Raw genomic sequence first — 27,350 nt, 5'->3', positions numbered from 1 at the left:
GTACCTCAAAGAGCCCGAGCACACAGATGGTTCAGCAGCTGATGTGCCTTCACTGAACACCAGCTGCTCTTCACAGAAGAATCTCTCCCAGTTACCACAATGTTTTGGGGTTGTGGGGTCATCAGGTAGACCCGAGTAGGAGGATGAACAGTTGTTTAAGGGTGCTAAGGAAAAGCACCAGCTCTGAAGACAGGCACCAGTCAGATCTTCCCTGCCCCACATGCCTGAAGTAAGCTGAAACTAAGCCAGAAGAGGAATTCTGTATCATTCTGCTAACACAAAGGGAGAGAACAGCAGATGAACATGATAAAAATCTGACCCCAAAATATCCTTATCCTAACCCATCAGTGCATTAAGGCACTAGCCTAAAAATCAGTCAAGGACTGTTCAGAGCTACACAATGAACCTCAGCTTGAGTTCAGATCTGTAAGCAACAAGAGTGTTTTGCAAGAGAAACCACTTACGAGCAGGACAGCTCCTGGGAAACAAACTGTCCTCGTGTATTTAGAGACGATTCACAAAGAATACGCATGGTACCACTTAAAGGTTGACATTTGCTAGTTTTCTAAGTTACATCTCACATGCCCATACGCCTCCACCACATAAATAGCTCCGTGAACTTTTACTAGGTGATGCCCAACTCTTCAGGGTTGTAGCACTGTCTCCTGAAGTGCTTTAAACAGAGACCTTCACAGTAATTTGAAGGAGCATTAAATTACTACAGACAAATAAAAGGATGAAGCCTTAATAACTGTTAAGACCACATGGATCTCATGGCTGAGATGGTCTACCCTATTCTGGTGGCACACCACAGTATGATCTTTAATTAATATTATGGCTCTAGCATACTTTTTTTTTTCCCCCTAAATCCCTAACATCAGACATCCTTTCCCACAGATCTGGAAAAAAATTAAACCCAAATCCTTTTTGTCCAGAGACTCAGTGGATTGCAGGGAACACATACAAGTAACTGCTAACTGCAAGTACATTTTAGATGGCAACAAAAACCCCAAATACTGCTGGACTGAAAATACAGGGACTTAAGGAATATGGCTCTTTAGCACTATGGTGAGGGTAAAGCGAGAGCGAAACTGTAGATCAGTTTCCCAGACACCCCTTCAGATTTTTTTAAAAAGTAAGGGTACCTAAAGAAAGAAAAAAGAAAGCTGCTACTCCAGCTTTGTCTGAATGACTTAATGTTTCATCTAAATTCTACAGAAAGTGGTGGGGACCAAAGAAAGTACGGAAAGTAAAACTTCCAATTCAATACAGGTTAGCACTGATATTCAGGTATTTCTCATAAATTAAGCCTTCACTTTCCAAGCAAATTCCACTGGGTACACTGTGATCCTATGTCTGACTGGAAATTGCATTTGCTCAGAAAACGGAGCAGTCAATACACCATCCCAATAATTAGCAAATTTTATTGCTAAAGTCAGAAAAGAAAAAGTTGATTTGGAGACAAGTCCTATCTGTCGAGGGCACAAGTGGAAAACTGGTGCTGTTGACTGCCATTTAAATATACTTTTTATTCAAATACGGGACCTTTCTTTCTCATTACATTTCTGTAACTGCTGTAATGTCTGCAGCACAACAGAGATTTTCAGTTTTTTAGATTCATCCAAGCACTTAACATCAACTTATAGCCAAATAAAATATCCTAGTTAGGACAGAAAAAACTCCACGAGTAGAAACTCAGCATCTTCAGAAAGAAAAACGAAGTCCAGCAATCTTTAGTTATGGCTAGAACAAAGTTAATGGTCTAACAAGTAGAAATCCTAGCTACATCACACGTGGCATACCAGGCGCTCTCAATCAATTTAAATCACGTCTGATGTGCTTTCCTCCAGAGTTGTGGAGTTCATAGCGCATTATACTGAAATAAGCCTGTGTTGAAGATTCTGGTTTATGAGCAGCTGCCGCCGAACAGCAGACAGGAAGTTAAGCTGCATTAGAAACGAGATGGAGAATGGTATTATAAAGGGGAGGGGAAGTAAAACAACTTCACACACTTCATCAGGGTAGTAACTGGTATTTAAACAATAAAAAAAGAATATCTGAGAACTAATGTTCTTGCAGGTAAGAAAGACCAGAGCTATATAAACATCTCGAGTAACAAATGAAAACCGGGGACATTTTATCTTACTGTAAGAAGTATACAAAATGAATCATGGAAAGAAAGCTGATCACACAGTTGTTAACAAAACAAGGGGACTTTCAATAAAATTAGATTTTTAAGAAGCGCTGAAGTCCACAGACACACAGTTCAGCCTGAAGTTCATATGGTATCAATATAAAACTGAAGTAAAAATTAAAGAACTTCATTAGGCACAATAAAACTAGTCTAAGTAATGATAATAGAGAACCAAGGTGAAAATAAAGCTCTCCATTTCATTCCAGGGTTCAATTATGTGAGATTTCAGGCAATACGTTAAACTACTACACTGTCTGCCTCTGAATTTCTTAATAATATCTATTCATTTATTCTTTAAAAAAGAACTGGACATTAGCTGACAACACAAAGGTATGGTTTGGACATCCAGAAACAGGACATACACTGAATTTGACCCCCTCACCCCCACAATCACAATGAAATACAACGTTCTATGTTTTTTACAATCTAGGGACCTATTTTTAGTGCTACTTCTTCTTTTGCTATGACAAACCTGAAAAATGGCTCAAACACACAATTAAATTTGCTACAGGCCAAAGACAGCACAGAATGTTAAAACTATCTCAAAAAAATGTTAAGGTTGAGTTTAAGATGAGTAGAAACCTTAAGTGAACACTTAGCTATCCAATTCTTGAATTAATGAAGACAGGGTACCCACTAGAGGCCTACCCACCCATTGTGAACATCAGATGGATCAAATTAAAAGGCAAATTAAGCATAGGAAAAAACCCTCAGTTAAGAAATACCAGAATGAAAAACCTCAAGCTTACGAAGCAGATATTCACAGAATCCTGACTTTTGCATGGATTCACAAAGGTCTTGCTCTTTCTAAAATTCAATTATTTATGAAGCAATTCTAGCAGATACTGCATTGACAGCTTTGTCAATCTGTGTACAAAACTGCTTAGGCACAATAGTGACATACTTCAACCCTGGATAAACTATTTTGGGCCATCATTTGCTTAGCCAAACACTGAAGCAGAATTCCACAATAAAAATATTCTAGCATTGGTAAGTTTATCTACATTCTAGATCTCAAACTAATGCCTAAAATAATAATTAACTGACAGCTCCCCCCACAGCCTTTTTTTATTCATATAATTAAAAACATGCCTTGCTGGCTTAAATCCAGTGATGAACAAACACACATTATGCACTGCCTCAAGAATCAAAGCTCATTAAACAATGTTGCACAGAGCTACAAAAATCACATGGTGTTAAGAGACTGCTGAAGCCTATGAAAGAAATTCTTAATAAAACCAAACGACAAAAATCTGTAGAGGACAATATCTCAGACAAGTCACATGAAACATTTAACTGTTTCTGTTGATAACATAACAAGCACTCTCCCCTTCTGCTTATTCCTCTTCTGAAGTTACGGGAGTAGCTTACTTTCAGACAAGTTTAATTCTGTGCAGAGCAAGCCTGCATTCGCATGTGATTTACACCAGTAAAGTTTGATTACAACGGTGAATTTGTGATTTGTTCATACCACAGCATAACACTATTCCCATTTATTAGTTTGTCCACCTCTAGCCTCATTCAGATGAATTCTTCTAAACATTTCAGTGAAGCACTCTAGAATTTACTGTAAACACACATAAAACAGGGAGTGGCATTCATTAATGAGGCTCATGTTCTATTTTAATACACAGCATATCTACCACGCTCTTGCATGATTAAGACAACACAAGAAAATGGATGAAGTAGTTCAGTACTTTAAAAATTCATTCAGAGAAAACAAAGTTAAAAAAATCATAGGAGTAAATAAAATTAGTTTTGAACTGGCAAGAAGAGAGACTTCAGTCTTCTTACACATTACAAGAAAAATTCCTCATTCAATTGTGAGCCAGAATCAATATTTTTCAATAAGAGCCAGATTCAATTCTGTTTCCTTAGCAAAGCAGTCAGTACCCAGCATAGCCAACTTCACTCCTTCTCCCCCAATTTGTCAAACTTCTGCAAGCCTCACAGGACTAAATGGAAAACAATTTTTTTCCAAAAAAACTCATTAACTTGAATTCCAAATACCATATCTGGCCTCAGGAATTTTTTTTCCTTCCAATCAAGTTTTCCCACTATAGGAAATATTTATCTTCCACCTAGCAGCATTTAAAAGACCCAATATGCCATTAAACCTGAATATGCTTCAAATATTTCCTCCAGCCTGGTAGGTTTGGTAGCATTAGCTGTTACTTGTTACAAGAATGGGTAAAAAATTTTAGGCAAAAGCAAGAATTTTGCAGTCTATTAAAAAAATCTTTGAAGTAAAAAAATTATACAGAAACTAGCCCGAAACAGAAAGGCTATGGGGGCTTAAGTGCTGGTCCAAACCTACTGAGGTCTGCAGAAAGTCTCCTATTGAGCTCAGCGATCTCTGGATCAGTCCCAAAGCATCTACAGTAGCACAAATAAAAGACAGCATCTACGTTTTAAAGATATGTTTTTCCTGTAAAACAAAATCAGCTGTAAGTGATTGCAGTAACTTTATCCCGATGAGACTAAGCAAGGTTTCTGACTTTAAATCTAATACAACTTCACAGTAACCATCACTGTCATTGGGGAATTCTAGCTTTGATATCAGTCTACGGGACAACCACCTCAGAAAAAAAATTATTCGGAAATCAATTCTGAAAGCAATGCTTCTTCTGTATTATAGCTCATGGCGAAACCGAGAAAAAAAAAAAAGCTTCATTCCACTAAGCAGCACACTGAATGCTTGCTGTATCAACTGGCAACTTAAGACCCAATGAAGTAACCTGTTCAAAGCGCAAATTTTCACTAGTCTACCACAATTCATTGGCCAAAGTCTAATTTCTGAACCATTTTAGAAGCACCTACTCAACACCAAATTTAAGTTGGTCCCCAAAATTTTATCATAGCATGACAGTAGAAATATAGTTCTCTTCTTCAAAATAATAAAAAGCCACCAGTACTGCCCACGTGTTTCCCTCCAAAAATATTAACATGCTTTAAAACAAAGCAAGACCAGATTTTACCCTACCAGCCTTCAGTTGTACTCATGTGACTACCTACAGGCAGAGGGATGTGCAATATTAGTAATTTCACATCATACACGCAGCCCATTCTAATAAGATCATAAGCACAACATAAAAATTTCTGTCAGTCACAACAATTTCCTTCTTACCTTGCCTCCTTCTCTTTCAAAGTCGACATATTCCCGGGTCGGTGTCTGTCGCTGCTCCCCCTGCCAGCTGGCCGGAAAAAACTGGAGAGACAGATTGGTTCCTGTGGCCACAAAAGCCTTTTAGAAAAATCAATACAAACAGGATCAGGGAGCAAGACATTACATAAATTATGCAGGCAGTCATTTATTTTTACATCAGTTTATGTCTTAAGCCAGGCAGCATAGAGAATACTTAAAGTCAAAAACATGCACTCATCATTTTTCTTAAGTATTAAGTTACAAACATCTGATTCCATTTTGACAACATTTGCCATTGGCTGCTTTGGATATAAAATACAACATGGAATCAATACTTCTTTCAAATCAGTTTTGCTGACATTAGAATCTGTCCTTTCAGTTCTGTCTGGATACCCTGCACCAACTTAGTACCTACAACGTTAAAAATTGCCCATGCTTTTTAAAGAGCTTGCATATCTCTAAAAGAAGTACTGCTGAAGGAAAATTAACTCCTGAGACCTGTTACTAGGGACAACTTTCTTTGAAAGAAAAGGACTCGTTTCTTTCCACAATCTACTTGCACCTAGACAAACACTTATCTGAACTGAAACGTAAATATTCCTATTCTATTGTCTACAGGCAAGCAGCATCAATATACAGCTCAATAAACTTCACAGGATGAAGCCCTCTTGCCACATTAGGACACCAGTGAAATCCACATCAGCAGATGCTGTGTCAGTGAGAATAGGCAACCATAGGAATTCTTCTCAGCTGCAGCCCTTTGTAAAATCATTAGAGACTGACTTAACCATATTAAAAAAGCATATATTGCTTTCAAGTAAATAATTTTCTATGGTTTCAAATGAAAATAAGATTCAGTTTTCTTTATCAACTCTCTGTATTTATTTGTGTATCTTATCAACTCCAATCCATGATGAGTATGTCCATTTCTAGACATGAAATAAAAAATTATTTTTGCAAGTAGAAGTTGGATTCACAGTATTTCTACCCTTCTCTGGTACACGTGAGTATGTCCTGTAATCGTGTGAATACTCGAACATGCTCCCACAACATAACTCTACTGAAAATCCCAGGGTTAAACGTGATTTGTTGCAATCAAGTAACTGTATTGATTACCATAATCACTTAGATTTAAATGGTCATTAATCCAGAATACAGTTTTTCTTAAAAGCTATACAAATACTACTCTAATAGTTGGAATTCCTGACAAGCAGATTCCTTTCAAGCAACCCAGAATTCAGCAACTTTATGGTATAACTGTCCTGCTACCTATGACACAATAGCTCTACATGTTATTTAAGATAGTTCCGGTCACGCACTGCAATGCTGTCTGTCACAGGATTAATACCTCCCATTTTGAAAGTAGAAGTGCTTTGTCTTGACTTTTTCCCCTCCGCCAAGGGAGACTAATACTCTGCAATCAGGTTCCATTCCAGACTATCCTTAAAAGCAGATTTTTTTTTATTTTTTTTTTTAAATCTCCTGTTAAGCACATTCTCAATGTCACTAAAATTGACGAATCAGTCCTGCTAATACTAGGGGGGATATTGTATTGGTACATTAATATCTGTTTGCCCTACAATATGCAAAGACAAACATTTCAATCAATGTAACAGAAGCTTCATCGAGGATACACTTGCATGAGCAGGAAGCATCAAAACTGTGAGGGCTGCAGACCATCAGTACCAGGCTGACTAGCTTGTATTATCCCTTTGCTTTTCTAAGTGATTCTATTTACATATCAACAAAAAAATTATACCTCTCTCCAAATATTTTTGACTCATAAGTCATCACCATTTAGTCTGTTCAAGAACTACCTTCCCACCTCCGAGCATCTTTAGCAAATATGAGTTTTATACTCCTTCATTTGTACACTTAAAACAAAACGCCAAGGAGTGAGATCTTTGAGAGCAGACCAGCTGACCACTGCAGCCCTCCAGACCGCTCCAGTTTCTGCAGGCCCCAAGGATACTGGACCAGAAGTACTGTGCTTGCTTTACGGGAAACCGAGCGAGACAGTGAAGTGCCCATGCCTCCCCCAACCTATGCTAGAGGGCCATGAAAAACCATGGGAAAAATATCAGAGAAAAGAAGAAAATGAAAGTACACAAGTTCCCACATCCTCATGGAGTCATGCGGGCAACATTTACATCACAGACTGTTTAAAAAGCTACGTAGATATTTATTCTCTAGATTTTTGAAGCCTGTTCCCTCCCTTTCAACAGATAAAACCATCCAATTAAAACACCCACGTGCTTCTCAAATCAAAATCATAAGTCAATACTGAAAAAAACTCGAGAACAGTCTTGCTAGTAACCACACAGGACTACGCCGAACGCAACAATTTTCTTTTAGTAACAAGCGAATTTTAAAAAATTAAAAATAAATAAATAATTAAAAAAATCACACCACTACTTTGGTCTTGAACTTGAAAGTATGAAAATTATAATTTTCTATACAGAGCCTTTTAAAGCTCAGTCTGAAATGCTATCATACACATATGCCTCAACTTTTGCAAAAAGCTTATCAGGTAGTACAAGGGTGATCTGACCCACACGTAGACAACGTTAATACAAGTACCTTCCAAACAAATAGGTAGTTAGGAAGTCTCCCAAACCAAACTGAACATGTAAAGTTATTTTCAAGTTATCAAAGCAATACCGGTAAGCCCAAAATCTTATTTAATATTTCAGTTATTTTCTCGGTAACACTGGCAATTAATTTTGTTTATTAGATCAAGAGTTATGTGACAGAAGTAACCAACAACCTACTGCCAGTTCTACATTAAATCCCTAAGCTGTTCTCTGGGGTTTTTTGCCTGCTTAAAAATATGTAATGTCATTTGCGAAGGCTCCCTTTGGAGATAAAAGAATAAATCCTTGATGTCTGGAAAAACATTCAAGACTAAAAAAAAACAAAATTGCTAGCTCTTTTTAACATCAGTCATTACACACACTACATTTCTAAATAAACCTGACTACTTGTGCACTGTTCATAAAACAAAACCAGATGTTTCAGATCAGGAAATTTAGAGGCTGTTTTATAATGAAGTAGAAGTAAAAATACGTAGAACAGGCATCACTGGTTGCTTCCAAGGGATGAAGTTCTGGCAGAGAAAGACAGCAGCAGGCTTAGAAACACAAAGGTGAAACTACAGTGATTTCCCATTTATATAAATAACCACATAGGCTACATTAGAAAGCTAGTTTATAAGCTACATGTCCTTTTTTTAGGGAAGGACTCAGGTATACTATGCACTTTCACCTGTTCAGGAACGTCAACTGCTAGCAAACTATGTTTTCCTGACGTACCCATTGTTTCCCTGGTGACTTTTTAAAGGAAGCAAACATGCACAACGAAAAATGAATATAAAAGTAATAGTAAAATTAAGAGATCGAGTACAGGGGGCCTCTCACAGAATAATATTACAGGTTCTAAGACTACAGATAACAAGCAGGGATAAGATTCAGCTAAAATAAAGTTACTCAGTAAAAGATAACTGTGTACTTGAGTGTATATCCTTTTACTCACAAATGCAAATGCACAAGATCAGTTGCAGTAACTAGTATTCAATTACATTTGTTTGGATGTGCATAAGAATAATTTCATTGTGCATAAGAATAATTTCATTGTGCATAAGAATAATTTCATTGTGAACTGACTAGCAATATCTATACCACAAGAAATTAAAGAATCATCACAAACCAAACTCGGTGAAAGTAGGGTTTCTTTTCTATAGGAAGGGAATTTTTACCTTGTCTTTCATTATATACTGTAAATGAAAAAGAGGTTACTTTTGCATTTTAAGAACAGCGAGGAGTTAAGAACTTAACAACAATACTATGAGATGCTGATCCTATAGAAGGAACACACAGCAGAAATCAAACCAGGAAATAACTAGTCAGTTCTTGACTACTCCGAGCCATACTTCATCTCACTTCTTAGCTCCGAAGAGAGTGGTCTGTAACTAACCTCAATGAATGAGGGAAACAGGGCCGAAGTTGCGAGTTTCAAAGCCCGATTATAAAAGCATTTGATTCAGTTCACAAATACATCAAACAGCTCATTCCAAGACTTTCAGCTAGCGTCTTCTGAACCGATTTTACTCATTTCTGAAAGCTGCTGTTTCCGGGGGGGGGGGGGGGGGGGGGGGCGAGTATCGAGGCAAGCGGCTGCGGGGCCAACACGTGCCCGCGAAGGAGGCGCAGCCACTCGCGCCCGCGGGCGGCGGGAGCGGCGCTCCCCGCTCCCCGCCACCTGCCGCCGGCCCCGGCCCGCGCCTCTGCTCAGCGAAAAGCCGCCGCTCTCAGGGGGAAGGAAGACCGCCCGCTAACGACAGCCTCCTTTCCCTCAGCGCCTGAGAGGCGGCAGATGCCACTTGTCTTCCTGAAGGAAAACTTTCCAGCGCGGCGCGGCCACCCAGACCCGACCGACAGCGCGCAGGGTCCAGCACCCTCCGCTCCCGCCACACCCAGCGCTCGCCGTTCCAGCTCCGTTGCTTCGAAGCGCGGTTTCTCCTCAAAGCCTCCCTGAAACTTTGCGTTTTTTAAAACAAAGCAAAGCGAGCAGAGCGCGGGGCGCAGCGGCCGGGGCGGCCGCTCCCCCGCCCGCGGCTGACAGGCGCCGGCGGCCGCCCCGGCCCGGTCCCGGCGGGCCCCGAGGGGAGCGCGGCGCCACTTACGATCTCGGAGCGGCCGTCGCGGCAGGCGTTCTGGAAGCGGGCCTGCCTCTCCTCGTGGGGCCGGTCCCTGAAGCCGGTGTATTTAATCTGCGGAGAACAGGGCGCGCAATCAGGAGGGGCCAATCCCGGCGATAAGGGGGCAGCGGAGTGCACAGACTGCGCCTCCCGGCTCGGCTCCCCCGCCGCGGCTGAGGCGAGGCGCGGGGCTCCCCCGGCCCCTCCGCGGCCCGCGGAAACTTTCCCCGCGGCGGGCGGAGGGGGGGGGGGGGGGGGGCACGGCTGCCGCCTCACCTCGCACTCGCGGCTCAGCTTCCTGAAGAACTCCTCGTTCTCGAACTTGCTCCGCTGGTCGGGGACAACCCGCGGCATGGTGGTGGGGCCGCCGCCGCTGCCCTCCCTCCCTCCCGCCCGCCCCGCGCTGTCCCGGCCCCAGCGCTCGCCTCGCCCTTTGTTAGCCCCCGCCGCCGGCGCCCCCCTCCCTCCTCCTCCTCCTCCCCCTTCCCCCCTCTCCCTCCTCCCCCCGCCGCGCGCGCAGAGCAGCAGCAGCAGCCGCCGCCGGAGCTCGCGCTGCCGCCGCCGCGCGCCGCCCTCTCTCCTCTCTCTCCCCCCCCCCCCCCCCCCCGACTTCCTCCCGGCTCGTAAACTCCGGCCGAACAGCCGCGCCATTCACAACTCCGCCGCCGCCGCCGCGCATGCGCCGCGGGGCTGCCGCGCCTCCCTCAGAGGCGGGAAGCGGCGTTTGGTGGGGGGCGGGGGGGGTGTGAGTCAGTGCCCCCCGCCACGGGCGGGCGGTGACTCAGCCCGGGGCGCTGCGGGGAGCGGGGTCGCTCCCCCTCGCTCCCCCGCTCTTAACGCGGCTCGTCTCGATCGTTTCCGGCTTCCTGCTTCGAGGGGAGCACCCTCAGCCCTGCCGCGGGCGGGCGGCGGCCGCCCCCCTCTGCCCCGGCGGCGGTGGGGCGCTGCCCCCTCGCAGCGGGGCCTCGGCCGCCCCTCCCGGGCCGCCCCCTGCACCTGCAACGGCCGCCCCGCCTGGGCTGGGAGAAGGGAGAGGGGGCCGCGTGGTGGCCCCCCCGCCCAGCCGCGGGGGGGGTGGTGAGGAGGGGACAGTGCTGGCGTCGCACCGGCCTCCTCAGGCTCCCCTCCCGGCCAGCCGGGGCTGACCCCGGCCCTGGAGGCCTCGTGAAGGCCTGGCTTAGCCCCGAGGCTGGTCCCAGAGCCGCACCTCACCGCTGCCGAAGGACCCCCGCAACCCGCCGCCCGGCTGCCGCCCCAGACCCGGCTGTCCCGGGGCTGCATCAGGCCCCGGGGCTGCAGGGAGCCGGTTCCCCAGGGGAGCAGAAGCACCCACCACTTCAAAACGTGCAGCAGGGCTGCTCGGCGTCTTTGAAATCTCGGTGTCGGCCTAGGGCGAAAAACCCAGCGCTTGGGTTCACCAGCCCTTAAGAAGTTCACTTACTCACATGCTAAAAACCCAGCACCAAGGCTGCAGCCTGAACTCTGGATTCTTCATCTTCAAAGAGGCGTTTTACAGGAGCCAATTCAATCAAGGAGCACAGCAGGACATACATCACCTGTCCCTAAATCCATTTTTTCATACATACTGTGATTATTTTTTTCTTAACAACCACTCTCCCAGCTTTTTACCAGCTCTGGAGCATGGTAAGAATAGCTGCACATGCCAAAAAGCAGTTAGATATTATGATACCTATTGCCAACATAAAAATATTAAAGTGTATTAGATCTTTTGATAAAGAAATGAGGTTTTCTAATCTCTCAGTATTACAATCTTAACTTTACATGTACTCATGCAAATTGGGAGAGGGCAATGCTAAGGTTAGCCAGAAGGCATGATTTGAATCAAGTACGAGCAAATTAATAAAAAAATGAGGGAAGTGTCTGTATCCCTTAACTAATTGTATACAGACTTCATAAAAAAAACTGTAGAATTTTTTTTTTCTAAATGTAGAAAATATTCTAAGAGATGTTTAATACATTTGTGAACTGCATTTAGGCGGTAACTCTGTGTTTAAGCTGCATCTTCCCATTTTTGGCATGTTACTGTAACGCAGACACATGTAAATTCAGAAGTTAAAAGCACCGAAAACTATTTTAAAAGCTTTCTTCAATAATAACCAAATCTTAAAAGAAAATACACTGAGACTGAACAGATGAGTGTTATTTGTTATCTTGATTCATTTAGATTAATACCAACCCTTAAGTGAAATTCTTGTGAATGTCAAGCACATTTAAAGGTCCCCAAATAAGACTTACTTTTTTTTAAATCCATATCACTATTCGTCTTACAGCAAGATCAATACCAAGAGCGTAGACCTGCAGGAGAACTGCCAACTTCATAAGGTAGAAATCTGCTCTCTTAACCTCCAATAATCTTTCACTACTTGCTAGCACATCGCCCAGTTCCCACCTCCTCACCCCCTCCAACTGCCTGTGCCTTCTTCCAAACAACAATTTGCAAAAAAAAAAAAAATACCAAGGTCAAAAGCAAGATGAGTGGTTGTAAAGCTCTAAAATAAGAAACAGGAGACATAATCACCTAGCAAGTTTGGGTTTTTGACCTTGGCATATATTTTTCAAGACTTTGGAAACAACATTGAATTTGACTGCTTTCCTCCAGGCAGCTTTTTGTTTAACATTTGTCATCCCGGAGTTTTCATCTCTCCACTGCAAAGTTTTTGTTTTAAGTGAGTCAATATTATCGGAAAGTCTGCAACAGATCAGACACTGCCTCTGTTTGTTGCCTTGGTTGGTCTGATGCAGAAGGGGTGAGATGGAAAACAGTGGCACAGCATCATACTATTCTACTGAATTTATCCAGTTTCTCTACACTAAGCTGACACCAAAAAAAAAAAAAACCAACACCTTCTGCTCTGAAGAATACCTCCTTAGTGAAGGCACCTGATTTCTTTACATAAAAATAGATATAACTGGGAGAAAACAATTATTTTAGGCCTGTTTTCTCATCAAGGGAAGCTTATAAAATTGGACTAGCTCTTCCTCTCTCTACCCCATTCAGCCCCCAACACTTAATAAGGCAATTTAGGTCTTAAAGAGAGAGAAGTTCCTACTTTTTTTGTTGCTAGCTAGACAGAGGAGAGGCACAGAAATTAACATCTTTGCTGCAAAAAAGGCTAGAGTGTGATTTCCACAGTTATTTACGCTGTTTGGCCAGAGTCGCTGGCCACCAGGCAGACAGTGAACACAGATCCGAAGGAGCTTCGCAGGTGGTAGCTGGGGGAAAGCTGAGGTTATCGTGTTGGAGATGGGATACAAACTCATGGGAATTCTGCAGCTCACCTAACATTTTGTTTTGTGCTTTTAGTTTTTAGCGCTGTATCATCAATGTACCAAAACGAGCTAGAAGCTTTTTCCTTGTGCCTAACCAAATGCAACTGCTTCCTAAAGGTGTCTCAGTGATGTCTCTGCAAACCCTTTCAGTGTGGTTCAGGCTGCTCAAATGTTAGTAGACTCACCTTGGTCTGCGAATCCTTGGTCTGCTGATTCACAAGAACTTAGGCTCTTCATCAGGCCTCTGGGTGAGTCACCTTCAGAAAATAGAAATGGTCAAGCTTGTAGGCATGCTGCTTTCAGAGCGATTTCTCGGACCAGACCCTTTTCCAAAATAAGATCTAAGGTGTTTACAGTGCATGGATAATTGACACACAATACCACTTAAAGATTTACAGATGGGATGTTTTTGAGAAAGGGAGCTTTCTTCAAGTGGCAAGTCCTGTATATGCTGCACTTACTATAACCCTTCCCTACCAGGTCTTTAAAACCTCTGGTTTCCCCTAGGTAGCAGTGTTTGATGAACAACTGCATGGCACTGATGTTATATTGTTCTCTAGACTTCACACATGTGAGACACTAATGAGCAAGACTCCTCTGTATCCATTGATCTATGGCAGCTGCAGCATAATCAAACACCAGTGTTATGTATATACAAGCTACTCTATGATTATAGATCCATTAATAAACTGTTTGCAAGATATAATTATGCACATTAGTGTGAAATGCAATCCACTTACGCAAGGTCCATGCTTATGAGTTCTACAAAATTCAGGGAGAGGGGGAGAAATTGAGCAGATGAATTGACTTCTTTCCCCCAGACTAATTTTTATTTCCCTGCTACTACAACCAATGCTCGCAGCCGGAATATCCTCATGGAAGTCATCCCACCAGTGATATGGGGTACGATTGCTGATCGGTTCGTGGACCCACAGTCACATGCAGAAGCCATCCTGAAATGCTCTAACTCACTTCCAGAGCAGCCTTTCGTGTCTAGCCTGCATACATTAGCATAAAGATCTATCTTATCTAAGGACTCCCAAAACAACCCTGATGAGGGATATGGAGGAGGGCCATGAGCTATCAGAGTCAATTCACGTCTGTGGAAGCACTTTATGCAGAGATGGATGTAGGGACTCCAAACGCAACAACATGCAGCTTTCAGGACTTGGCTAAGTCTGAAGTTGATACCTAAACATCTTGCATAGCACACAAAGAGAGATAAGAGCCATACCACAACAGTTAAACAAAATGATCTAATTTCGCATTCTGAGTGGGAAGCTGCCTACCAGTCAAAAAATGCTCAAGCATGGCAGGTATGCGGGAGGAAGCAGCACCTGATCTCTCTTTTCTCTAAACCAGGCTACAAGAAAGATGCATCTGCTGACTCCAGATGCCAAAGCTGGAACCCTTTTCCTAAAAGGAGATGCCTGCAGGTGCTACTTGAAATAACTGAATGAGACTCTCTCTTATCAGAATATGACTCCTGCCTGCCTTTGTTGTTCCCAAGCGTTTGGAGTACTGCAGCAGGGCATGGGAGACCTTTCCCACACTGAAGCTGTTGAAGCCCAAATTCCTGGCCTCCCTGGCAAGCACTCTAGTCACAACCACCCTAGCACAGGAGTATCTGCATTCACACCTCTGCTTCAACCTGGGTTACTACCACAGCGCAACAAGAGACATAAGTCTTCATGAGCAGGCCTAAATGAAAAGCCAGTAAAAACAACCCTCCTTTCCCAGCCGGGTGATTTGGACACCCTGGGCTATTTCTGGTTTTGAGCACTGGCAGTTTAACAGCGTGCTTCACGAAGAAGTAGCCGCCTTTATTTCAATAACATACATGTGCAGCATCTCCACAGAAGCATGGCCTGTACAGCCTGGGACATCCACCTGAAAACAGTCTTCTGACACTTGCATGCCAGCAACTAGTCATAAACAGATCAGGGACGTGCAACTGTGGAAGTACAGTGTGATACCAGGTACAGGAGCCTGATGTAGCGAAGGCAGCCTCTGATTATTGAGCTTGGCACTGTCTTAGGAAAATACAACATCATAATGAATTGAAAAATCTGTTTAAATTCTTTCAATTAACCAGGGAAATACAGATGTTTTTCTAGAAACCAACATGAAATGGAACTTGAGAACATTAGAACCAATTATTCCTCCAATGATGCAACAGAGGCTGAGCTACACAGAGAACTACACCAGATTATCCCAGAAGGCTACTTGACTTTTGTGCTGGTTATTTGGAACAGTGATGATGAGTATAATAGGTACATGGTCTTATGATTCTGTGCTATCTATACATGTTTTAGCAATGGAACTATGCAGCTTTTATGTTAAAAACCCCTTTTTTTGTTTTACCAATCACAGCACAAACTGTGAAAAGAAATACTGTCTCAACTCAGAGTCTCCATTGTCTGGCAAGCAGAGGGCAGGACTGGGTGCCTCTTCCAGCCTTGCCTTTGGCCTGCTAAGTGACTTTGGGCATATCCCTTCACCTCTCATGCCTCAATTCCCCCACCTATCAAATGACTTGAGATCTCCAGATGATGAACTCAAGATCTCTATGTAAAGAGCAGGCACTGTCATTATCCTTGATGTTGAGCAATGAAGAGAAAGTTTAACTGAGCACAAGGCATGACTCACCCAAGCCTACATACATAAAAGGAAGTGTTTAAAAACTGCCTTTGTGAAATTAGTTCTGAAGATGCTGTTATCGGCATACGGACAATACTAATGGCACTCAACTGCATGTTGTTCAGGCATAACTTTTTTATCTTTTTATCTTTTTTATCACGGTATTATCTACTGTGCTGCTGTCAGCCACACTGTCTCATTACATTGCATTTCTTAATCCATTGAAAACTCCTTCAAAAGCATATGCATGGTTTTGGGGGGGTGGCATGCTCTGGTAGAGGGCCTTTTACAAGTTTTTTTTAAAACATTAAGCACAACAAGACATAAAAGGGCTGAACAAGATCCGTAGTCTTGTAGCTGTTCTAGAAGTCCCTGCAGATTTTCAGGTCTCAAGGGCTTCCAGGAAGCAACATGAGAATGGACAATGCAGGCAGTTTCAGTTCCTCAGGCCCAGCACAACCCAGCTGTAACACTCTGGCAGCTCATAGTGGACATGAAGTTGCCCACCCGGGATATCTGAGCTTTTCTTCCACATGAAGGAATCAGGGTGACACTAAGCAGTCACAAGCAGAGAGCCTAAGAAACAGTCAAAACATGCATGTGCTCTAGTAGCCTCCACCAGCCAAATCTCTACCTGATAAGCTAAATGCAGTATCATCTCTCTGGATTAATTATATTTGCTCCTCTTCTGTTTCTAATCTTCAGGGGTTTTTTTGTTTGGTTCCCCCCCTCCCCCTTCCTGTTAGTATACACAGCACCATGAGAAATTGGTTGACACAAACTAGTTGGTGGCTGATGTGAGAGAGGAGCTCCTGTGCAGGACAGCACGAGTATCTGGTCCTGCAGCCATCCCTTCTTGTTCCTGCATGAGCAGGACAGGGTCCATTCAAATTCAAAACATGGAAACCAAGCACTTGTATTAATAGCTGCTCATGGGTTGAATTTGAGATGATGGGGGAGAAAGCTAAACAGAGTGACTCAAAGCCCTCTTCTTGTTTCACATGTGAATGTTTATCACTGAGCAAGCTGTGTTATAGTCTGTTATACTTTTGATTATACCCAGTACAACTCTTAGAGGTGATTCAGTCTTGCGACACAATGTCCGAGTGACTCTTCAGATTCAAGGGAGATTATTCTTGTAAGCTTTGAGCTATAATTCTTTCCTCTCATAGATCCAGTGATGGAAAGCAATTGCATTTCTGAAGCTTTTTTACCTTCTCCATGGTCAAAGCAGAAATGAACTGCCAACTGTAATCAAGGATTTTAAGACTTTGCCTAACTGAAATAAAAATATCAATAAGCTTCACAGTAGGGGAGATTTGCCATAGGCACATCTTAGCTGAAAATGTTTTGCTGGTGAGAAACAAAGAAGTTTATGCACAAAACCCCGTCTCTTTCCAAAATTCCATATTTGTTTAAAAGAGTCCGAGAACTCCAGAGGATTTATCAGCACAACTTGCATTAATCTTAGTGAGAACTTTGTTAAAATCCCCTGTTCTGTTTCTAGGAATTTTTCCTGAAGATACTATAAGTTAAAGTTTTTCTGCTGCCATTCAGTCCTCTTGGTCACTCACACTTTATCCACCTTTATGACACATGGCCAACTTCAAATTTGCCCCATAAAAGGCAGCAAAACATTGACTATCAAACTATCAGATTAAGTAAGAACAAGATTTTTAGAATAAAGAATTAATTTCATTTTCAAGGGGAAAGTTACATTTCAGAACTGAGCAGAGTTCTGCTGTCTTGTTACACACTAAACACATCAAAAACTTACATTTCCATACACCTAACACACCAGGCTGCCACATCACGTCATAACAAATGGATCGACAGCTGTTTTATTGTGCTTTCAGAGAAATCAGTGTGCCACTTAGGTGAATGTAGAGACTGAGAGACAAAGTCATGAAGCCTGTTGTCTAATTAGACATTCAAGGCTAGGAAGAGCTGCCACCATTTACAGATGGATCACTGAGAGGTGAAGTCTCTTGCTGAGGCCAATACTGGAAATTAGCAATATTTAAATTTGTCTCAAACCAAATCTGCAAGGAAATATTCCTCTCTATCAGCACATTCCATCACGGGCAGGTTTGGAGTGCTCTGGCGCAGGGGGTGCCGACTGCTGCTTTCATTATGGAGCTCACAAAGTTGAAAAAATACACCTGGCTGCTGCTTTGGGGTGCTACCAAACTCTGCCTGCCTCATGTCAGCTCCAAGAAAGCAAAGAGCCCATTTCTTGGGTGTGTACTGCTGAGGGAGCTGCCTTTTCACCTTCTTTTAATATAGTGCAGTTATTGTTTTTGTTCACATTGATCTTATCCTTTGAGAATTTGGAAGGGATTTCAAAGAGGCAGGGTGTTGACAGTAACTTTGTTTTCATGCTTCTCTTCTGTTGCTAGAGCTATTTGTTTTTACTGACTAGGAATTAGGATGGCCCCAGTCCCCCACCTTGATCCAAATGGGCACACCCTGGGTCAGAATAAAGTCTCATAGACTTTCCCTTGACTTCGTAAGAGCACAAGAATTTCCCCATGCAGATTTGATTGCACATTCCAGGTTGAAGGGTGTATTTACAGCTGCCTCTTTGCCTTCTTTATGTCCCAAGACAGATTCCTCAGCACACTCTACCATAGGATTTTCCTATTAGATGTGGATTTCCCCCCCTCAAGTCTTTAGCGTTGTAATTTGCTGCATTTTTGTGCTTTGCTCCCCCTGCCCAGGCCTGTGCTTAACGACAGGAAGGAGACCAGCAAGACATCTACAAGCCAACCCTATGGCAGCAGCGAAAGAAGCAACACACAAGAGTGGCAGAGGTTGCTCTTCACCTCTCAGTCACCTTTGCGGTCTCCATTAGCAGCTGCAGCATTTGTAGATGTCCAGTTAAGCTCAAGACTGACCCACAGAACAAGGAGAAGCAAAGGTCACTTCCAGTTTCACTAGAAAGAAATTCCAGTGGCTACTCCAACCCCATAATCCAGCCATGATTAATGTGTATCAAAGGCAGATCTGGCTTCATCAGAGATCCTAGATTTTGAACAGTCTTAACTGTTTTGGGAAAAAAAAAAAAAAAAAAAAAACAAACAAACCACCCTTGAAAGCTGAAGGAGGAAAAATACAGCTTAAACACAAAGCTGGATCCTGTCACAGGGGAGTTAAATGACAGTGTTCTACACAAACACAAGCTGCTCTGGGGAGCATTGAAACAAAGGTAGGCTGGTTTCCTCAAGATTTGCACCTCTGTTCTCCCCTTTCACCCATACCACCTAATTTAAAGGCTTTCGAAGGAATTTCTGAAACCTGCTTTCCCTCCCACTCTCAAATTTGCTTGAATTTGGCCGGCGGACTCAACAAGAAGAAAAAAGGCACACAGGTGTAGTGATCTCCACACCTCGCTTTACTACTAGTCCAGTGTCAAACTGACTTTGTGCAGGGTGAGACTTTTTTTGCACAGAAAGTCATTTCAGGACAAGGAAAGTGACTCCTGAACATCTCACAAGAACATCTCAGTATCAACTGAGATTCCCAGGCTGGAGCCAGACCAGCTGACCCGTGTCCACCACAGAGAGCTGTCATTTTGGGGGCGTTAGCACCTGGCTGGCTGACCTTCAAGTCACAGCCCTGCTCCCAGATTTCAGATCAGAGAACTCAAGGTTTCCAAAAATAGTCCCATCACCAAAATTCTCCCATTCAGCCATAATGCAGCGGTATCATTCCCTAACCTCGTTCTCAGAAACAGCTGAGATTTTTGGCTGCATTTTAGAACAAAAAGGCAAAGAGGAGGAAAAAAGCAGGGGGTGGAAAACAGCTTGAGGGAAATGCCTGGCATGGAAAAGCTTTAGCCTAAATAGCTGAGCTTCAGCAAAGCTTTAAGCAGTCAGACTGCTTCTTACAAGGAAAACCACCCGACACAGTTGATCGGTGCATACCCACTCAGAGAAATGCAGACACCTCTTCTATCTACAAAAACCTATGATAGGGTGAGCAGTAATGAATGGGTTCAAATCACAGCAGCAAGATCAAGATCAGGAAAACATTTAACTGTAAAGATAACTTGAGTCCTGGGATAGATTTCCCAGGAGAAATCAGTTTCCCTCACAGGAGGTTGTCAGAAGCAGATGAAGTGCAACCATCCCTGCCGTAGCAAAGAGCAGCTTAAAAGTGAACCAGGTGACACATCGAGACTCCTCAGTATTTACTCTATACGCAATCATTTACAGATGCTAGCAATAAGCAATAATGCTCTTCCCTTAGTAGAAGGATTTTATAACTGTTGAAGTGATCCATTTTTCACATCCATGTTTTAACAGAGAGAATATATCTACCCCCATCTGACAGAAGTGATGAAGCAGAGGCACATGGAGGTTGTGCGACTTGCCCATGCTCATAGAAAACTAGTTCGGGTAGGGCTGGTGACACTGGTATTTAGAGTTCTGCATTCATTGCTTCTCAACCCAAATTGTTCTTCTCCCTGGGAATTTCAGAAAAGTTCATGCACACGTTTTCATGGCCACTGATTGATGGAGTTCCTTTTTTTGGCTGCTTCTTCTTCTGCTCTAGGGTTTATCTGAGCCCAGTACTCTAGGATCTCCTTACACTACCTCATCCTCTCTTTCTTCTTTTCTCCAGCCAGGGGATTTCCACTCTGTTGTTAGATCCAAGGGTGCATACCTCCCTTTTATCTAGCAGTCTGCTGTGCTTTGTCTTTCTGAGGAAAGATCCTGGATGGGAGCTTTTCCTCCCCGTTTTCGTCATCTACTTTTCAGCATCTTCCCTTTACTTCCAACCTGGCAGGTCTTCACTACGTGTCTAACTACTTCAGAAAATGGGAATTCCTGTTTATTTGCTGCTTCTGTTCCTTCTCTTTCAAGGCTTCATTTTAATTGTAGAAGGTCAAAGAGGAATCCTTTGGGAATTGGAGGAAGCCACTTGAGAGTGTCAGAAGACTCAGCGGAGAACACCCTACCACTGCCCAGCCAAGGATGTCTGGTGGGCAGCTCATGACCCTGGGAACAGCTTGTTTCCTCACCACTTCTCTTTTGCTCTTAACAGCAGCTTCCTCGATGTTGTCATGTCCCAACGTATTTATGAGTACCAGTTTTGAGCACACAGATCTTTTGAGATCCAGAGGTTTCTGGTTTCTTTCACCCCATTGTCTTTTAAGACTTGATTTTCACATCCTTCATATTTATGGTCATTTTCTCAGTAGCACCAAATTGTTCACCTGTTTTTCTTTGGTTTGCCTCTAGATGAGAAACAGCTACAATTAATTTAGGATCTGTTCTCATTTTGCACTCTGCAGACTGATTTCCCACAGTGTTGGATCCCAGCTTCTATCACATCTGCTCTCACTCGGTTTGGCAATGTACTCATTTTCCACCGTGGTATCTTAATGGCTCTTTTCTGCTCTCGTAAGGAGTCTACTGCCATTTCAGAGTTTTGCCCTTTAATATGTCTTTATCTGGCAGGAACCTGAAGCAACATGCATTTCCAAAGATGAAAACCAGGTGCGCTTTTCATGCTACTGTTTTAGAATCAAGAAGGGGTATGTTTGGCCACCCAGTTTAGGCTTCTTCCTCCAGTAAAAGCCAAGTACAGATTCAAGGGATTCACACCTTCGGCTTCACTCGTAACCAGTCTGGATGAAAGTGTGCTGAAGACAACCTGCAATGGTGCTCAAGTATTACCTTCCTGGAAGTTCTGCCTGCAGGCAGCATAGTCCTTCATCACCTCCGAGGTAAAACTTGCAGATTGTTATGAAGGGGAAAACAAGCTTAACTACCGAGTACTTTGCTGCTCCTTCCTAGTTAGTAAGTTGTCGTGGCAGACCTGTTTCTCTCTGCCAAAGGAGAGACATAGTCTGGGCACTGCTCAACAACCAGGGAAATTGTTCTTAGCAGCACTACTTTAACTTTCATGTAAAAGCTGCTGATAAAGCATTTCAGAGCAGAGCTTTAAGGTCCAACTCTCTCTTTTTCAAGGTGTGTCACTCACCACACTGTACATCTTGGATGTGAAAGGCTGAGTTTCAGTGGGTTTTCTCCCTTAAGCTGTACATGGCTGGAGTTTTATCTCCCATAGAAGAGGCCATAGATACCTGAAAGCGTCTCCAGGAAATTCCCCCTGAGAACACAAAGCTGGGAAAAGCCTCCACTTTCTGTCCACTCAAAAAAATACCCTAGTCATTTTAAATTCAATTAGTTACAGTCCCTGAATTACTATGGAGCATGCTGAAATTAAAGCTGGTTGAGGCAGTCTGGTCTTTGGGTAACCAGAGCTCACTGTCAAAGCCACACACCACTACTGTCCCCACCCAGGCACAGGAGTACAGAAAGTCCTAGCAGTGCTCTCCCGTGGGTCCGTTTCCCAGCATTTATCACTAACACTGCATTTAGGAATAACGCGATTGTCAGCAAACATCTAACAAAAGCCCAGGAGCACTGTGCAGCGATTGAACTTGCTGCCTGGGAGCTTCTTGCTCCCACGGCCGCTGCCCGCACACCAGCTTTCACACCACTTCATGAGAAGAGCGTGCAAACCGCTTTGAAAGTCGGGCCTGCACATTTTTCTCTGAAGCCGCTTGTAATCCACCTTTTTTATGCTTACATAGGCAAAATGGAGTACCTCGGATGACTAACTGCAGTCCCAAGCACAGAGGTAGGCTGTTCAACACACTGCTGCCCATGGTTTGAAAGCACCATCCTCCTCCACTTTGTTTCTCAAACACTGGTGTTTAATGACAAACAAGAGCTTTTCTCCAAGGAAAGTGACATTGCCACAACACAGAAGTGAGAAAACAGGATCGTGAGCCCCATGTTATTAAGTGCAAGAAGCTACATTTAAAGTACAGTCAAAGCAGGGGTGTGCATGAATATGGACATAAAGCTGGGTCTCTCCATCTCGATTCCTCTGCACTGCCTTTGAACTGAAGAGGAAGTGCTCATGGCAATGCAGGATGCAAAGCTGATTATGCTTTGCTCTGTAAGAAAACATATGTAGCCAATGAACACATGACCACCGAAAGATTAAAAGGAGACTAAAATTCAGCACTTTCTCTTCATTAGCAGTTCCACAAAGTACTTGCTTTTTTTCATCCTGCTTTCTCTTCAAAAGCTTCAGAAAACACGTTGGAGACGGTTAAAAAAATACCCCAAATCCTGAGAGCAGAGGTAGGGAAGCTGAGGTGTAGTTTATATTCCTGCTCAGCTTCATAATATGGGCTAGAGTGAAGCAGCAACTGCAATTCGAAGACCTCAAGTCACAGCCTCTGTCTCCTGTAGCAGCTAGTTATATTCCCACCAACTATTTGCTTATGTTTGTGAAAGCAGCCCAGCACTGAACTTTTCTAATGCATCCTTGCCCTATCCTACCAAGTGTTTCAGAAACTCTTGGACCCTCACAGAGACCATGTTCCCTTCTTCGCTTTCCTGTATTTTCCATTAATCTACTCAGAAACCATTTAAATACCTTCATCATCTTTTTGATTTCCTAATTTCCATTTTAAGCACGTGAAGCCTTTGCTATGACAAGTGTTGCCCAGTAGCGCGCCTGTTTCTCTGCTAATGAACCTCTAACTTAAATATAGTGCCAAGCACCTGTGAGCAGATGCGTGTTCAAAAGGACAATTACAGTTTCTTGAGGTATTGAGCCAGCAGCAGCTATTGAAACAGTCATCTGGGGCAGAAGGTGCTCCAGCTGCTGATGGCTTGGAGCTGAAGAAAGGACCCTTTTTCCATTTCTTGCACTCCCGGTGCAAGCAAGACACACACACCTAGCATGTAGCTCAGAGGTACTTTAACAGCAGTGGAACATAAGCTTCAGCCTCATTTTTCTTCCGTAGTTTCATTACTCTTGTGGGATTTTCTTGCAAGATGTACTGTCCTAGCCCCAGAGGGTTGGCTTGTCAAGCACAGCTTTATCCTGACTTGTAAAGGCAGAAATACTAGATCAAGAGCAGCTGCTTTCTTTACATTGCCAATATGTTTCCAATGACCGGTGCTTGCAAGTACGGCCCTGGTTCAGGAAGACATTTATTCAGCACATGCCTAAAAGCCATTGACCTGAATGAGACTCCAGCTTGTGCCTCAGATTTGTTCTGAATCAAGGCCTGAAAGACGGGATGTTTTTTCTGCTCGTTTAAACACTGAAACCTAAGACTGTAACACAGTATATTGAAATGTCCCTCTACCGCTGTTCCATCAACTCATGAATCTTATGGAAAGGCCATCAGTTACAGGTTGCTGCAACTGTGGTAAAAACTGAACCTTACATTTATCTTTCCACAGCATACATTAGTGACTAAGATGTACGGTGTTTTCTTGCTATCAGATTTAGTAAAGTTTTGGAAGCTTGTGGCATATGATGGACTCTTTGAAATGTTTTCCTTGGATTGAGTAACAGGTTGCATTTTGATTAAGAGAAATACATACCGGAGGAAGGCAGGCAGTGATGAATTAACAATTTCCTATTGCTTTCTCAGGCTTACTATTTATTTTAGGTGGAACAAATTTGTGTCAATTGATTAATTCCATAGAGGCATTGATTTATTTGGAATTCAAGGGTATAGTAAAGAAAACATTCAGAGTCTTAATCATAAAGAGTATAGTTTTGATTAACTCTAGGATTTAAAAAAAAAAGACCAATTATTCTCCAAGCTATGGCAATTTCCAAAAAGCTTTCTCTTTATAGCAACAGTCTAGGTTGAGGCACATTGTTTCTAAAAACTAGAAAAGCACTTCTTGGGTTTCTACTATGCAGCACTAACACCAAACTAGCCTCATCTGTCATGTTCTGCTGCTGTTTGCCTTTGAGTATTTAAATTAAAATAATCATAAAGGGGCTGACATTGGACACCACCACCCCCCCCCCCCCAAAGTGGGGAAGCTTCAGACAAATGCAAAGTTACCCACTGGAACAAGCGCTTGCTTCCCTGATAGCTATTACCCTCTTGAGAAGGTTTTGGAAAATGCAGCTTACAATAAAATTCTCCATCAGTCTAAGGAAAAAACAATTGGTCTATATTTAGGACAAAATATTAAACAGTAGTAACACCAGTGAAGTACAAGCAAGCCTGACAGTTGTGCTCAGAGGAACATAGCCATGTATGAAAGGTCACGCCAGCGGTCTGCCCCCGCTGGCCACTGTCATGAAGATGTCCCCAAGCAGACTGGTACCCACAACTACATTTCCAACACCAGAAAAGGATGAGCAAAAGCCCCAGCAATGCTGGCAGCATCTTGCTCTTTGGAGGTACTGACCCAGCTGAAGCCATGCCAAGTTGAAGCCAAGTTCAGTTGCACGGAGGGGATGATTTACAGCCTGAGCTGTTTTAGGGCCTGCCTGCTGGAGACCATCTCCTGCAGAGCAGGGGGCTGAGAGAAGGGAGCTGTGACCCTCCATGGGGGCAGAGAACCGCTACCTCCAACGATGCTCCCAAGCCCATACGATGAGATGCCCAGCCACCACCCACCACACCTGCACTGGGGCATCTCCACGTGCCAAAGCTCTGGAAATTTGGAGTAACTCTCCCAAACGGTGTAAAACCCACTGTTGCCTCCCAGCTGTCCTGAAGTAATTCAAAGTTCAGATTAATGCTATGTTCAGACTAATGTATATATCCCCATATGCTATGGAAAACAGGTATGCAAGAACACATAAATTTAAATGAGGAAAGGGGCTGTGAATCTTTTAAATTTAAACAAAGAATTCAATCATGTGTGATAATTGCAGCCTTTGCAGGCAGCAAATGCTTCAGTCAAGTTCACACTCCTTTAATTAAAAGGGCTGTATCTCCTTCCATGTTAAATATCCTCATCTAAATAATAAACTTTCAATACACACAACCCAATAAATACTGCCTCCAGATTGCATATTTAGTATCTTCAATAAATAAGGCTGTAATTTCAACTACCAACTAGTTATGAATAGCAGTTTAAAATAACAATGCAACCATTCAAATGCAACAATAAAATGGCATTTCAAGTTCTAAAATTGTTTGAAATTGCCATTAACGGGAGCCGTTCTCCTCCAGTCAGCAGCCTCTTGTCACAGAGCTGGGTGCCCCAGAGACTCCTACCTCTTCATCAAGCTAGGCTCAACTTGGCCCTTAGGCTCAAGCTAATCGGAGCAGGCGATAGACGGCCAGACACGACCTCCTCAGCTTTGTTTACGGAGGAGGCTCTCTCATTAGATAGCTGGATGGGTCTGCACATTGCTGGGAGACAGTTATATGGACTTTCACTTGTAGGTCAGCAGTTCAGATCTGATGGGGATGAGTAATGACAAGCTAATTGATCTCAGATGGCCATTTGGTGGTCTCTACAAAATGAATTTGGTGGTCTGGGTTCACATCTCAGGGGACAAGCATCCATGTTGTAGAAAAACCAGCACTGTGTTGCTCCTCTGCAAGGGCAAGGTCTGGAAGGAGACATGAAAAACACCCTCTTTTCTTATTCTCAGAGGGGGTCCCTTTGCAGCAGGGCTGGAGCACACTGGCAGCTGGAGTCAAAAAGTTGGCTCTTGCTGAGAAACTTCACAGCAGCTCTGAAGAGATGGGCTGCGTTTTCTCAGCCCACTCCCCTGCTCCCAGCAGAGGAGACGAAGGTTTGCTAACAGCCCCTTTGCGTGCCGGGGAACTTGATGCCCATGCCTAATTGGAGAAATGCCGACGATGGTCTCTTCTAATCAGAAACTGTTTGCATTATGGCTCTCTAATAACGTATCCCCTGTCCTTCCAGCATATGAGGAAAAACATGACCCTTTGCAACTCATCTACTGGCTAAAATTAGTGATTTTTAGTGGTAATGCATTTCTTAAATTATGTCCAGTGGGGCAGAAAGAGCCTCAAAAAATCCTTCTCTCAGGAGGGTCATTTATTCTGACAGAAATGCTAAAGCATATATCTTTCTGTCACGGCTCTGGCCCTCAGAAGAATTTCTAGATACAGTATTGCTTTTTTTATTTCTTTCGTTTAAACATTATTAATTGCCTCCCCAGCCCTCTTCGCTGAAAACAATTGTCTGGGGTCAGACTTGAGGGCTGTTGTTTCCATTCCTGCTATGCACAAAGGACCGCTTCATTACAGAGCCTTTCTGGAGGAGCTGCAGATGGACTGATCCTGCTCTCCCACTGCTTAATCCTGGACTAGCTGTTTTAGTACCAAAGTTGCTCAGCAGGTTTGCTTCTGATTTGCAGGGACAGGCAAACCTCAGCCTCTCCAACAGGATCAACCTAAAGCCAGAGGTACCAAGGCTGAGGTGTGCCTCCCAAAAGGGCTCCGGAGCAAGGGGTGGGGGGGGTCAGCGCATCCCCATCTCGTAGCCAGGCTCCCCAGAGGCAGCAGCTCCACCAGGTAAATGAGGAGGACACCTCCTCCCCAGCGCCCACGG

At 43.4% G+C, this 27,350-nt stretch overlaps 1 protein-coding gene across 3 annotated transcripts in view; it reads right to left on the bottom strand.

Moving 5' to 3' along the window:
• The window catches only part of CBFB (core-binding factor subunit beta), a 45,060-nt gene extending 34,664 nt beyond the window's left edge, over positions 1 to 10,396 (bottom strand). For all 3 annotated transcript variants that reach the window (XM_082319549.1, XM_082319547.1, XM_082319548.1), the window contains exons 1-3: positions 10,312 to 10,396; positions 10,021 to 10,107; positions 5,322 to 5,438 (exon numbers count right to left, since the gene is read on the bottom strand). In XM_082319549.1, coding sequence (XP_082175675.1) covers positions 5,322 to 5,438; positions 10,021 to 10,107; positions 10,312 to 10,389 — 282 coding nt within the window. In that variant the 5' untranslated portion in view covers positions 10,390 to 10,396. The remainder of the gene's footprint in view (positions 1 to 5,321; positions 5,439 to 10,020; positions 10,108 to 10,311) is intronic.
• Positions 10,397 to 27,350: the final 16,954 nt, after the last annotated feature.

This window comes from Platalea leucorodia, assembly GCF_965183815.1.
Source record: "Platalea leucorodia genome assembly, chromosome: 8".
Classification (NCBI taxonomy): domain Eukaryota; kingdom Metazoa; phylum Chordata; class Aves; order Pelecaniformes; family Threskiornithidae; genus Platalea; species Platalea leucorodia.
Note: the sequence above shows the minus strand (reverse complement) of the source record. Positions and strands in the feature narration are given on the sequence as shown.